Source organism: Chelonia mydas, chromosome 3 (genome assembly GCF_015237465.2).
Source record: "Chelonia mydas isolate rCheMyd1 chromosome 3, rCheMyd1.pri.v2, whole genome shotgun sequence".
Taxonomy (NCBI): domain Eukaryota; kingdom Metazoa; phylum Chordata; order Testudines; family Cheloniidae; genus Chelonia; species Chelonia mydas.
The window spans coordinates 137832791-137846422 of NC_057851.1; the positions used below are offsets into that span (position 1 = coordinate 137832791).

At 42.8% G+C, this 13632-nt stretch overlaps 1 protein-coding gene across 1 annotated transcript in view; it reads right to left on the minus strand.

The window, feature by feature from the left end:
• LOC119565716 (kinesin-like protein KIF28P) overlaps positions 1-13632 on the minus strand; it is a 64571-nt gene that overhangs the window by 571 nt on the left and 50368 nt on the right. The window contains exons 18-22 of the mRNA XM_037893546.2: positions 12461-12595; positions 11653-11819; positions 9337-9440; positions 3339-3489; positions 2890-3083 (exon numbers count right to left, since the gene is read on the minus strand). Of these exons, the coding sequence (XP_037749474.1) occupies positions 2890-3083; positions 3339-3489; positions 9337-9440; positions 11653-11819; positions 12461-12595 (751 nt within the window). The remainder of the gene's footprint in view (positions 1-2889; positions 3084-3338; positions 3490-9336; positions 9441-11652; positions 11820-12460; positions 12596-13632) is intronic.

Below are 13632 nucleotides of genomic sequence, written 5' to 3' on the forward strand. Positions count from 1 at the left end.
ACACCATTAAATTCTCTCTAAAGCAGAAAGGATGGGACAAATCACAGTTAAATTGAAAGCTAGAGATGGATTCATAGTGGCAGTGGTGTTGCCTGTTGAACAAAAATAGCACACATGTAACTGAGTTGGGAAAGGTAAGCAGGAGAGCAGAACAGGTCCTCAAGCTAGAATCAGCAGCAGCGAGTGGTGTTGAAGCTATGCAATGCTTTTCATCTCTCCAGGGATCTCCAGATTGCACTACTTTCACACCTCCTCCCCCAAATAAAGATGAGTTTACGCACACAAATTAATAGCAGTGATGTAGAGCAAGTGCATTTCTACTAGTTCTTTATCGCCAAAATAGGCTCCTGACAAATACATTTAATATCAGAGCACTGTACCAACCTGTTTCTACAAGAAATAGAAAAAAAACCTTACACATTTGGTCAAAATAGGTACAGACTTGTGTGTATATTTTCCTTTGGTACCCTGTCACACTGGTACTAATGACTTAACAACTTCTGTGCACTGCATTTTGAAAACAAATGACTTGTACTATGCCTGTTTTCCCCTAATCATACATTTTTATTCTATGAGCAGAAAAGATTAAATGACTCCTTTTTACAATGTCTGTTCCTACAGAACAAACTTTAAAATGGAGAAGTGATCATTTGCTTTATTATAATGCCAACCCCACTACCAAAGGCTCCTGTACATGGATATAAGAATAGTTTTCCATATAGCAATACACATTTAATTCCTATTATACAAAACGCCTACTTCTGAACTCTCCTGTTCACAGACTGCAAAACATCTTTGTATCCTAGTCTGCATGGGTCCTCAGCATTTGAGCAACTATAATTTAAAAAAACAAAATGAAATTACTGCTCCTTCTGCAGATAGAACACTGAGGATTAGGATCAAATGTAAGAGAAATTACTGACAGTTATTTGCAAGGAGCTGAAATAGTAACAGGGTGGTAGTTGCTATATCTGTGTTTTGTCCCCTTTAGAGTTTGGTGTTCTTGCTTCAGAATGTATAACAAAGGTCTAAAAGATTTCTTACATTAGAAATTCAGCTCTTGTCTACCCTGTTAGACTCTCTGGGTGATTTAAGTTACAACATTTAATGCTAAAGACTTAGAAGGTGAAGATTTTTCCTCAGTTCAGATTTGAAAAAAAGTTAGTCTAATGCTTCTTTCCATCCTCAACAACTAAAGTCCATAACAGACTGTTTTTTAATGTAAATATACACACACAAAAATATCAAAGTAGTAAAAAAGGCCCCACACCCCCTCCTACCCATTTCAGGTCACCCCTGTTTTATTCCCAATGTTGTGCTGAAGTACACAAGTGCAGTACATGTAAAATGAATAATTACTGAGAGTCACAATGAAGTGACATGAGTTTGCTTACTCACACCTGGAGTAGCCCAGAATCTTGATTAAGCTGCTGTAAAGTACACAGTGCTGACAGAGCCAAAGCAAGTAGCGATCTGTCTCTCTCTGTCTTCAACCTTATGATAACACAGATATTGTATTCCCTTCCCCTATTTACTTGCAGAGACTCTTATAGTTGCTATAGAAGGTGTAGGCAAGATGTGATGTACACATAACTAGTTATGAAGAACTGAGAAGGAGCAACCACACAAGGTTAACTGAGCAGCCCGAGGGAATGCACTCTGCATCCAAGCCTTACTGTAGGCAGAGTAAGACAGCTACAAACCTGTGGTTGGGAAGGAGCTGGGAGTTGTGGGCCCTTGAGTGGAGGAGCTTAGGCAAGTGAGCAGTAACAGCAGTTGTTGTGGCCTTGGTAAGGGAGAGGAGGAGGAGGTGGTCAGGGAAGCCTAGAAGCATCAGGCAATCACTGTTGGTAGCAGCTGCCATTGACAGAAACAGGAGATGCAAAAAAGGGGTGATCCTTCCAATTGCCAGTTTTCAAGGGCACTCCAGGCTGTCAGCTATAGTCTAACAGCAGTGTTATGCCACACAATCAAAGAAACTGACTTTTAATAGGGGACTGACCCATTTTGGAGTTTTTCATGTAGAAATATTTTTCTTACACAGTCAGGTTACTCAGGGGGGATGAGGCTTTAGTGAAACAAGCCAGGAAAACTACAACATGGAGATTTTTCTGCAGAGGCATCTTTCTAGGGGCTAGAACTAGAAACTGGTGCATGTCCTTTCTTATGAACAACATCATAGAAAGGCAGGTTTGGAAGGGACCTTGAGAGGTCAGCCTCTTGTGCTGAGGCAGGACCAAATAAACCTCAACCATCCCTGACAGATGTTTGTCGAACCTCTTCTTAAAAACCTCCAATGATGGGGATTCCTGTGGAAGCCTATTCCAGAGCTTAATTACCCCCCTAGTTAAAAGTTTTTCCTAATATTAACCTAAATCTCCCTTGCTGCAGATTAAGCACATTGCTTTTTGTCCTACCTTAGTGGATATGGAGAACAATTGATCACAGTTCTCCTTATAACAGCCCTTAACATATTTGAAGACTTATCAGGTCCCCCTAGTCTTCTTTTCTCGAGAATAAGACTTGTGAGCCTAAGGTATTGACATCCTTCCTCCTTGCCGGCTGGGATAAAACACTCATTTTCCATTAGCCAAGTAAGCACTTCGCTCCTTGCATTTGAAGCATCAGCAGCATGCGTCTTTACACTGTTAGAATACCTAGCATGTTACAAGATAGCTACACTTTGTGGACCTTGATATTGATAATACAGCCACGCAAAGCACATGGGGGAGAGGAGGTTGGTTCCAGTACAAATACAGGAAGGAAAATAGCAGCCACAGCAAAGGACAAGATGAGTTGTATCTTCATTCTTAGGTAATCAAAGCTTGGTATACACAATGACTCAAGTCATAAAAGAGTCCCTGTCAACTGCATAAAAATCATACATACGGGGGGCTTGCTGTGCTTCAGCTTCAGGAATTGCCCTCTCACTAAGTTCATGTTTTGGTAGAAGACCTTAAGAGCTTTGGCAAATTCAGCATCATAGCTCGTCCGATGGTTGCACATCTGGTCAGCTTCCTTTGATGAGAGAGGCTGTTTGGTCATCTTAATTGCCCTTTTATTAGGAGACTTTAATTTCTTACCTAGAATGCAAACCAGGAGGGATTTTATTAGTTACGAATAAAACCTAGACTGATGGACACAAAATATTTTGTTCTGCATTTTCATATGGTCATTAGCTGAAAGTGATGAAATTTCATCCATATTCTCTCATTGGAGAAAAAAATTCAGTGGCACAAACTCTCAGCACCAACTGTTCCACGAGGCTCTCACCACAGTACACCTTAACCATGACAGAAAAATGCAATTTTGTGGCATGGTTTGTGTTTTGCACTGACTTTCATGGTGTCCTGTCTCCCATTTCTTCAGTTTATCCTTAAGAGATGCATTTTCTTCCCTTAAAGCTCTGTTAATATCTCTGAGAAGCTCAGTCTCCTCTTCCAGCTTCAGCAGCTTCAGGTAAAGTTCAGATATCTGGTTAGCTGTGCCCTATTAAAGGAAACATTCGAGTATCAATACCAGTAAGGATTTTTAGCTCTCAAGACCTTCTACAGATGGATGTAAGGTTTTATTGGAATCATGACCTACCCTGCATGGAAGCAGTTATGAACCACACACTGTTCATGCTATTGTGCAAACTAAGTTTGAGGAGCAATTTATACTTCAATCCACCTATCAATCAAAGAATCAATATTAATATGCCACCACTATGATATCAAAGGCCCGTGTACACATTTTACAGTTGCACCACATCTGCCCATACAAAATCCTAATCTCCACCACTGTTTGATTCAGCTGTTCACTGTTTTAATGTCAGATTTTTAAAAATAATCAGTGTCATTTGACCAAGAGAAATTATACCAGATCTTACAACACACAGACTGTGCAAGTGTGTACAGAGACAGGCTATCTAAGAGTGACTATAGTATGAAAGATAGAAAGAGAAGCATTTAAGTAGGAACTTCAATGGTTTGTTTTTTAACTAATTAGGGACTATGTGACATCAATTTACTTTTTTAGAAAATCAAGTCCTGCAGGTCCTGCATTAAATGATCAAGAGGAAGCAAGAGAAATAAGATAGTTTTCCAATAAGAGCATTTGCTATGTGCCATCCTAAATAAATTCAAATTAATTGAAAGCAGAAAATAAAGAACACAGGTCTGTGTACAGCAAAGCACCTGTATGATTTACAGTTCTGTTACTCGGTCTGCAGGGACGCTCACTTGCCTTTCATTTATTAACACTCTATGGATAATGATGCTGACCTCTTTTGAAAGCTGATGAGAAGTGCTCTGTAAGAGCTAGGTATTTATTATTCAAGTGGTCATTCATTTTCTTTAAACTGTAACTCAAACTGTTAATTTCTCCAGCTGAAATTATCATATATGACTAGCTAAAATAACTTTATTTTGCAACCAGTTCATTTCAGTGAGATTTTTATTAGCATAACAGGCTACGCAAGCGTTGCCAGAGTGTAAAGAAGAGAGAGACCAGATTCCCAACTGCTCCAATGTCCTCTGAGGTTGCTAATAGTAGTGGCTAGAGGGGGTGCTATGCTGCCTATAGGAATTCTGAGGTCCTGCTTGTTTCCTTCTGGAACGTACAGGTCATGGGACTGCAGAGTAGCCCTGGAGACCTTTCATGAACGGAGTGCCTCAGCAGTCTTTGAATCATAAAGTTAATTGCCTTCAAAGGGAAGGTTCTCAAGGGTGATGTAGACCTCCCTGGGCATTCTTGATACCTGGAACCAGGACGATCTTGTCACTGCCACAGATGTAGCCATGGTGCGTACCACCGTATCTGATGTGTCAAGTGCTGTTTGTAGGGAAGTATGAATTATCAGATGCCTCTCATTCAATATAGATTTTAACTCATTCCTATGTTCAGGAGTAAGCCTGTCCATAATTTGAGACAGCATGTCCCAGTGTAAATACGTTTTGTGAGAAAGGTTTGGTAATTAGCTACTTGCATCTGGAGGCTGGCTGACTAAAACTTTATGTTGATGTACATCCAACTTTTTGGGGTCTTTCTCCCTATGTGTTGATTCTGGGAGGCCCTTGTGGTTTGGATTTCTCCTGGGCAGCTGCTACAAGAGATTCTGGTACTGGGTGAGAATAAATATATTCCAAGCCCTTGGCAGAGACTTGACCTGTCTGCATCTTGGATATAGCTGCAGTCTATGCTGGAGTCTGCCACAGGTCTTTTGCAGGCTCCAACAGCCCTTGATTTACAGGCATGGCAAGGTGCAAAATGCCCAGAAGTTTGTGATTTATCTTGTACCACCTCCAACAATATGTTGAAAGACCCTGCAATGTATTTAATAAGATCCAGGAACACTTAAAAAATGCAAACTGGAGAAGAGGACAAGGGGTTCACTACACTGTTGCAGACGTGTAATCCACTCAGCACATCGGAGATGACGTGCACAAGCCCAGCACACTGAAGCAGGAGAACTCTGCCTAGCAGTACCTGTAGGAGTGGCACTCGTGCTTTGTGGCCCTTACCCCTTCTTAGGCTATTTAAGGGCAATGCCACCCCAATCTCCTTCCCTCTGTTCTTTCTAATCACCTGCAGCTGGAATCGGAGCCGTGTGTGGTATTTACCCCATGCTTTTCTACTCAGATTTTGTTGTACATAGCTGAAAGTTACTTAGCTTAGTACTACCTTAGGTTTAGTTCTAGTAATTAGTTAGGATAGATTGTTATCCTGGTGCAATACCCTCTCCAAAGTTTTAACATTGTCCATTCCCAATATGACCCTCCACATGGTGCCTGTGGTGCTTGGGAGAAGTTGAAAAAGAAGAAAGGTGATCTATCTGCACATCAATCAAGAAAAGAACACAGGTGGTAAGGGACTTGCACTTCAAGCAGCACCTTATGGAGCAGGCCATGAGACCCCTACAATGCTGGGGATCTCCAGGACTGTCTAGCCCCTCAGGCAACTTCAGAACCAGAGTGAGCGGATGTTCCTTGGCCAGACTCTGATGTCTTCCCCAGGAGGGAGAGAGATCATTCTCCTTCCTCTGGTCCTCCAAGGAAAAGGCCTCACAAAATGGACTGCAACCACTCCAGAGCTCAGGAAGATTCTGCCTCCTCTTCCAAGAGTGCAGACTGATACTGTGATTCTTCTGGTAGACAGGATGGAGCCGGAGCATTTACCTACTCTCAGGTACTGAGGTGGCATCAATTGGAAGCTGTACCATAAACTCCAGTACCATCCATGGGATGCCCGTTGAGTCCAGTGCTGATTACATCAGCCCCAGCTCTTCCCACTCCATTGCCATAGTAGGCAGTATCAGACTTGCTTTGCCTCTCTGTTCCTGACTCCCCAGTTATTCAGGAGCGTTCAGCTGATGGGATGACTTCTGTGTGGTCCTCAGTGCTGCCAGGATTGATTGCAGACTTGTCTCAACTGTCTGCACCATAATCTGTATTGTCTAAGGCTCAGAGTGGGCAGCCAAGGTTGACCTCCTTATGGTACAAAGGGGCCCTTTGGCACAATTACTATCTTCAGTACCAATGAGGACTGCAGGGTAGACCATGTCTACAAGATCGGTAACAACCCAGCCTTCGCTGTTGTCTTCTGTTTTGGTACCGTACCGAGTGGGAGTGTGATCCCATGTCAGTCCTCAAGGCATCGACTTCTGTATCTGCCTTGGTACTGATGCAACTGACGTATTGGGCATCGGACAAGGCTGGATGTTTGCTTGCTCCTCCTGCAGTGGCTCCCCCATTGCCTTTGGATGACTTGAGTGTTGGTCAGGATTGAGCTCAGGGACATTCCCCCCCTCGACCTTGGCTTTGAGACACCAGTATTGTAGATTGTCAAGACCTCCTATGGATCACAATCAGTACTGACAGTGGCACTGCTTCTGCCATATTCCCATCAATGCCATATTCCTATCACCAATGTTTTGGAACCTGGGGGACATTCCTTGATCTGAAAATTCGCAATCCTCAACACACTCCATGGCAAGGTCATCCAGCCAGCCTGTGGTATCCCCTCCTTGCAGACTCAGATGGAGGCGGATTCCTCAGAACAGGTTCAGCCTGAGCCACGTGTCCAGGGACCTCGACTGAGAGGTTCCAATGGCTCCGCTTCTTTCATCTCCCGGGCACCGAATGAGACCGCGGTACTGGACTCTTCCTTTCCAGGGGCTGAGGATTTTAAGTTGCATCAGAATCTCCGGAAGTGAATGGCTTCAACATGAGTTTGTGCAGGAACATACCCACAAGCTGGAGGACATTCTGCAGTCCTCCTTATAAATGAAGCACTGTTAAAACCCGCAAAGAGTGCTTCTAATCTCATCTGGCCCCTAACTCTCTTGTACAACAGCACCTAATGAGAGATTGTGGCAAGGAAGTCCATGCCTAAGGACAGGATTCTATTCATGGTATTTCCTGATTTGCAAATCCAAGAGAGGAGTGGGATCTATTCTTGACCTCTGGGGTCTCAACAGGTACACCAAGTACATGAGATACCGAATGGTGACCCTAGCTACTATCCTATCAGCTTTGAATCATGACTGGTTTGTTGCTCTTGATCTTAAGGATGCTTATTTTCATGTGGCAATTTTCCTGAGCCACAGAAGTTTCTGAAATGTGTAGTCTCAGGGCAGCACAACGCTCCCCTTTGGTCTCTCCTTAGCTCCTTGGGTTTTTACCAAATGCATGGCTGTAGTAGCGACACTTCTCGGGACGAGAGGAATACATGTCTTTCTCTACCTGGAAAACTGGGTCAAATCCAGAGATCCATTCCTTAATCATGTCTGGTTCACACTACATCTCTTCAGTCACTTGGGTCTGATCCTAAACAAAATCAACTTTAGTACCTATGCAAAAAAATTGAGTTCATTGGGCCCAACTAGATTATACAAGTTGGTGGGTATTTCTACCGAGTGAGCAATTTCACACAATTCATCATCTTGGTCTGTCCCTCCAGTCTCACCCTTCCCCTAGGTATCGTGTATGCCTGGAGTGGCTCGGTCATATTGTGGCAAGTACATATGTAGTCCGGAATGCGAGGTTGTGTCTTTGTCTTCTCCAGGCCTGGCTCAAGTTGGCATATTGCCCAAACCGTCAATCATTGGGATGAGTTCCAGCTGAAGTCGAGCTATGTCCTTCCTTTCAGTGTCCAACGAGGCTTACAGAGAGCACTCCATTTAGGTGTGCCTTTCTAGCTTTTTGAGACCACTTGGAGAAGGAGTGACATGTGGAACATCACTCAAATATGTCCCTCTCCTAATCAAAATAGGCAACTAGAGTGCCCATCATTAGGTGGTGTTGAAGCATCACTAGAGGGTGGTATCCTTCATGGAGGGGCCAAACAGCCAGCTGGCTTATTTTACGAATGGAGGATCACAGCCAAACTTGCTGTTAAAGGCTAGGAGAAGAACTTTGAGTGAGATAAGACATTTTGTTGTCTAATGAAGTTTATAAGTTAAGTTTAGGCTCTAGAACGCATGTTATGATTTTATTTTATATGTAATCATTTGTTTCCCATATTTGTGCTTGCTCTTGTTCGGATCTCTGTTCTTTGTTAAATAAAATTCTTTTTTCCCCACTATAAACAAATCTGAGACCTTGTCCTCACTACAAAATTAAGTTGACTTTAGGTAGGTCCATGTACAGCCACTGCAACAATTACTGCCGGGGTTCGTGTCTACACTACGCCCCCTCTGTCGACGGCGCACATCCTCACCAGGTGCGCTTCCACCGACTTAGCTGTGAGGGGCATTGTGGGACACTCGCTGCTGGAGCCTCCTGCCCTGAGGACGACAGCCCCATGGCCATTTGTTATTAAATGGGTCTACTAATATATCCCAGATTTTAAAAATTAGTTGAAACAAAACTATGTAACAGTGGTGCTTTCCAAAGCATTGTCTGAAGCAGGTCAGCAGCTAGAAGGCTGTGTACTGTAGCTGTTTGATTAAACTCATGAGTGGACAAGATGCGTTATCTATGACAGTGATTCTGTGCTGTACATATGGATCACTGCCTCTCATGAAATGCTGCATACTTCCAGGGCCCAATCCTGCAATCTTTAATCACTAGAGTAGTCCCATTAAGGTCAAAGGACTACCTGCGTAAATAACTACTCAGACCTGGTCTATACTAAAAAAAAAAAAAAAAAAAAAGTCAGTTTAACTACATTGCTCAAGGATGTGGATTTTTCCAACCACCCGTCAGTGCAGGTAGTGTCTATGCTGAAGTGGTACAGCAGTGCCGGCTCTCGCAGTACAAGAGTAGACAAGCCCCCAGGGAAGTAAAAGCTTGCAGGTTCCTCAGATCCACTGATTTTATCAAAGAATGTTACTAATAATTTAAGTGGACTCACCAGACCAATATCCTTTGCAATCACAGTTTTTGGATTATCAACTATAATGGTACCCTCGCTTGTGACCATGTCTTGTAGGGAGTAGTCCAATTCAGCGCACCCTTCTGCATTGTGGGAAAGAGAGCCCAGTTAAGACTGTTGTCACATGCCTTCACTGTTGTATCTGCGTTGTACATCAGTTGAAATAAAAATAACTTCGCTCCAAGCTCTGACAAGTCTCTTGAACTTACACCAGTAATCTCCATTTCCTCAAACTTGCCTCCAACATATACCATTTGGATAACAAATCTCACATCACGTTTGATTCTTTTAAACACACACATCAACAATTAAACACTGAAAATTTCAGACACCAGTTTCACAAGTAGCTACATTAGAGTTCTAAATACATGGGATACCGGTCTGAAAACCTACAGACTTTTAGGCCCCGTCTATACGTACAGTACTGCAACGGCACAGTTACACTGATACGGCTGTGGCACTGAAGCACATCTGGGGAAGATGCTCTCCCCCGTTGGCGTAATAAAACCACCTCTGCAAGCAGCGGAAGCTTGTCAATGGGAGAAGTTCTCCCGCTGACGGAGCGCTTATGTCAGGGGTAACTTGTGTCCCTGAGGGGGGTGGTTTTTTCACAAGGAAGATGTATTTGGGGAGACTTGGGACTGGAAAGGCTGTTGGGGTTACCCTGCAAAGAGTAAATAGGCTGGTGAAAGGCTTGAGGGATGGCTACTGGTGCCAGGGAACTGCACCACAGCTGCACAAAACATAGGCCCCCAAGGTTACTGGTCAGAATTGTCCCCAAAATGTCACAAGAACAGTAAAGATTTTTTGGGGAAAAATGTTATGAACTTTCATTCCCCTCTCCTGTTACCCATCCTCTTCTCTCTGCCCTTTTGTCATCCTTTTCGCCATTGAAAAATAGAAATTGCGGGGGAGAGAGGGGAGAGCATGAAAAGATGGAATCAGATTCTGCCACGTTAGTCTGGAGCCACAGACGACTGTGAAGGGGCATGAATGAAAAATTCACGGAAGCCCATGACCTGCCCCTGACTTTTACTAAAAATATCCGTGACAAAATGAGGAGCCCTGGGCAGCTGGGAGTGGAGCTCCCAGGGCCCCCTGCTGCCCGCTGTGGATCTGTTTTCCGCCCCAGCCTCTGCAGGGGACCCTGCAGCTCCCAGCCGGTGCTGGCTGAAGTCACGGAGGTCTTTGGCTAAATCACAGCCTTAGTCATAAGTCATGCCACAGCACCTCCAGGATGTCCTGACCTGATCCATTATACCAGAGATAGCAGTGCAATCTAAGCACTCAAACCTCCGAGATTTAGGGCCCAATCACACTTCAAAAAGCGCTACGTAGAAGAACTGCTCACTTCTGTGGCTTATTGGCATCCACGTTCAATCACCTTCTATTTTTAGGATGGACTGAACAACTTACTGGCCATGTTAGGGAACTATACGCATGCTAGGGAACAGTAACTGTCTTAGGTTATAACACTAGGCCTAGATCAAAACCTATCCTATAATATGTTCCCTAACAGTCAGGAACTGTCACCCTGTCCACATGAATGCTAAACAATAATGTAAGAACATGGATGCTCTTAACAATGGTACCAGACTACGTTTCTACTTTTGCTTCTATCCAGCAAACCAGTCTGACAGGTTGACACCTGCGTCCTGGCAAGTGTTTGCTGGAAAAAAACCACTAACTCTCATGAAAGTGAATACTGGTATTTACAAGCTGTCATATTCATGCAGTCACACTTCAGACTTTGTTCCTCCCACCCTGAAGAGTAGGGGACTGAGAGTAAGGACTAATGTTTAATCCAGGACTACACAATATGTTTCCCATCTCTGACAATGAGTTGGTGTATGGCCTTGGGCAAGTTACTTAGCCTCTCCGTACTTCAGTGCCCTCACTTGTAAAATGAGGGTAATAATGCCTATCTACCTCACAGGGGTGTTGTGAAACTTATTTCATTAATGTTTCTAAAGCAATGAGATTCTTAAATTTGAGATGCCACAGAGCTATTTAATAGAGGCTGCTTTAAGCATCAAATGATGTAAATGATTGGATCCTTCTAGGCTAGGTTGACACGCTCATTCTAAGATGGTTACACCAAGCAAATTCTAATCAGTCTTTAAATACTGGACTAATATTGAATTAAAGCATCACAGTAATATAAGTGAGCATGCTCTGTCTTGCCATCAGGCAGTTTTATATTTGAAAACTATGTTAGAATATGGTTTGATTCTATTTACAACCCGCAGCCATGAAGAACTATGCAAATTAAAAAGAATTATTATAAAGAAATACCTTGAAGCCCCCACAAGTCAACAATTAAAGCATTTTTTTGTAAATAATTTAAAAATTCATGGGATGCACTTAGGGCTGAGAAGTGGACTGTCTCTTCAATCTTAGCATTCATGTTTTTCCAGACAGGCTTTGTGTGTAGAGAGTGTAGAAGATCATAAACTCTGTACCTAGGCGAATGAAACATTAACATAAAATGTAAATAACTGCCCAGTTCAGTATTTGGAAAGGTCAGCTATTTGAACAAAGAATATGTGAACAAAAGAATTATGGCAACATTTTGAGGTCAGCTGCTCTCTCTTGTTGAATAGAATGCTTTGTGCAGGCACTCACCAACCACGTTATGTGAAAATATTACTTCACTTGATTCATTTTCAGGGTTTATTTTGTTGACTGTAGCAGTTTGTCACTGAACATTCTGTCACCTTCTAAAAATGCATTTGCTTTAATGATACAAGATTTTATTTTGTATTATGGAGCTTAAAGTTTTCTGTCCTCCCAACCCCCACCAACCCACAGGGGTGTTTTGCTCCCATTCCCTGAGGAAATTCACCTTTGTTTGGAGCAAATGAGTTCAAATATTCCTGTTCAAGGCAGGGCTTGCTCCTATTAACATGTCCTTTAAGAGGACAGCTTTGATTTTGAGCCTGTGACATTAAGTAGATCCTGCAGCTTAGAGATCTAACAGATGATAGTAGTTCATGCAATTTGGAAACTTCTGTTGCGATAACTATGAAACTGCTCTTGTTTTCACCAACGATTCCAACGGAACATACTGTGAAGGAAGCAGTGAACTAATGCAACCCCTCACCCTATCTGAATGCCCCGTTCAGTGACTTCTCTAAGCCATTTGACTCCAAGGCACTGTAAGATGTTAATCTGGAAATCAATTCTTCTTCCCAGCAATTCCAAAGGGTCAATGATCATATCATCCTCTCCGAAGGCTCTAAAAATGTAGGAATAAGGATATAAGATGTCAAATCTGGCTCAGCTTTCACAGCAAATATATGACAGTGACATTAGTGAATGAATCAGGTCAGTGAGGAGGAGGCTGGGAACAGAGGAGAGGACAGCTGTTTACACACAAATAGTCTGGTAACCACCTATGATAGGAAAGGAAACCATGTGGAAGGGACTGTATATTACAAATCTAGCTCATTTCCTTTGCTACTGGCTCTCCAAGATGGCAAGATTAGGAGATAGGCCTGGTATCCTTTGAAGGAATGAGAGAGACAGGGATTAGGAGAAAACAAAGAGGTGGGGGGAAGGGAAGTGCAATAAAATCTTTGAAAGAGACACAGAATAGACCAAAAAAGCATAAAGTATAGAGGTAGGGAAGAGAAAGGGGCACACAAACACCTTCCAAAAATATTTTTCCACACTGTCTTTACAAAGAAACCAGTTTCCTAATTCAGTGGATTACAACTAAACAAAGATATTTGTTTAACCAACCTTACCAAGCTATAGAGCTTTCGGGTGGCACAGTGTGAGGCTGAACCATGAAAGCAGACACAAGTTATCTTAGTACACGTTGACATGTAGTAAAGTAAAGCACTCAAAGGCACTTTGTAAGAGAGCCCACATGGAGAGTTAGTTTGGAGTAATTAGTGGTGTGTAAATTCACACCTTAGCTTGCTGTGCACTAACTTCCCAAGTAGACAAGCCCTGCAAGGAAGATTCTGCATTAATACTGACTCTTTTCCCCTTACTGGCCCTGGAATATAAACATCACTTAATATCTAGCGTAGACAGGGTTTAATGCCTTTACAAATGTGTTAGCTGGTCAAGGTCTACACTCGGGGCTAAATGGTGTTTAAAATAGTGTTAATTAAAACATGTTACCAACACTTTTTTTTTTTTTTTAAAACACTCCTTCTTCCCCAGTCTAGAGAGGATCACCACCTGCCGCTCCCACTACTCTAAGCATTCCAGGTCAATTTGTGGTTTGGTCTGGCCTTCCGTGCGTTTGTTAACCTTCAATTA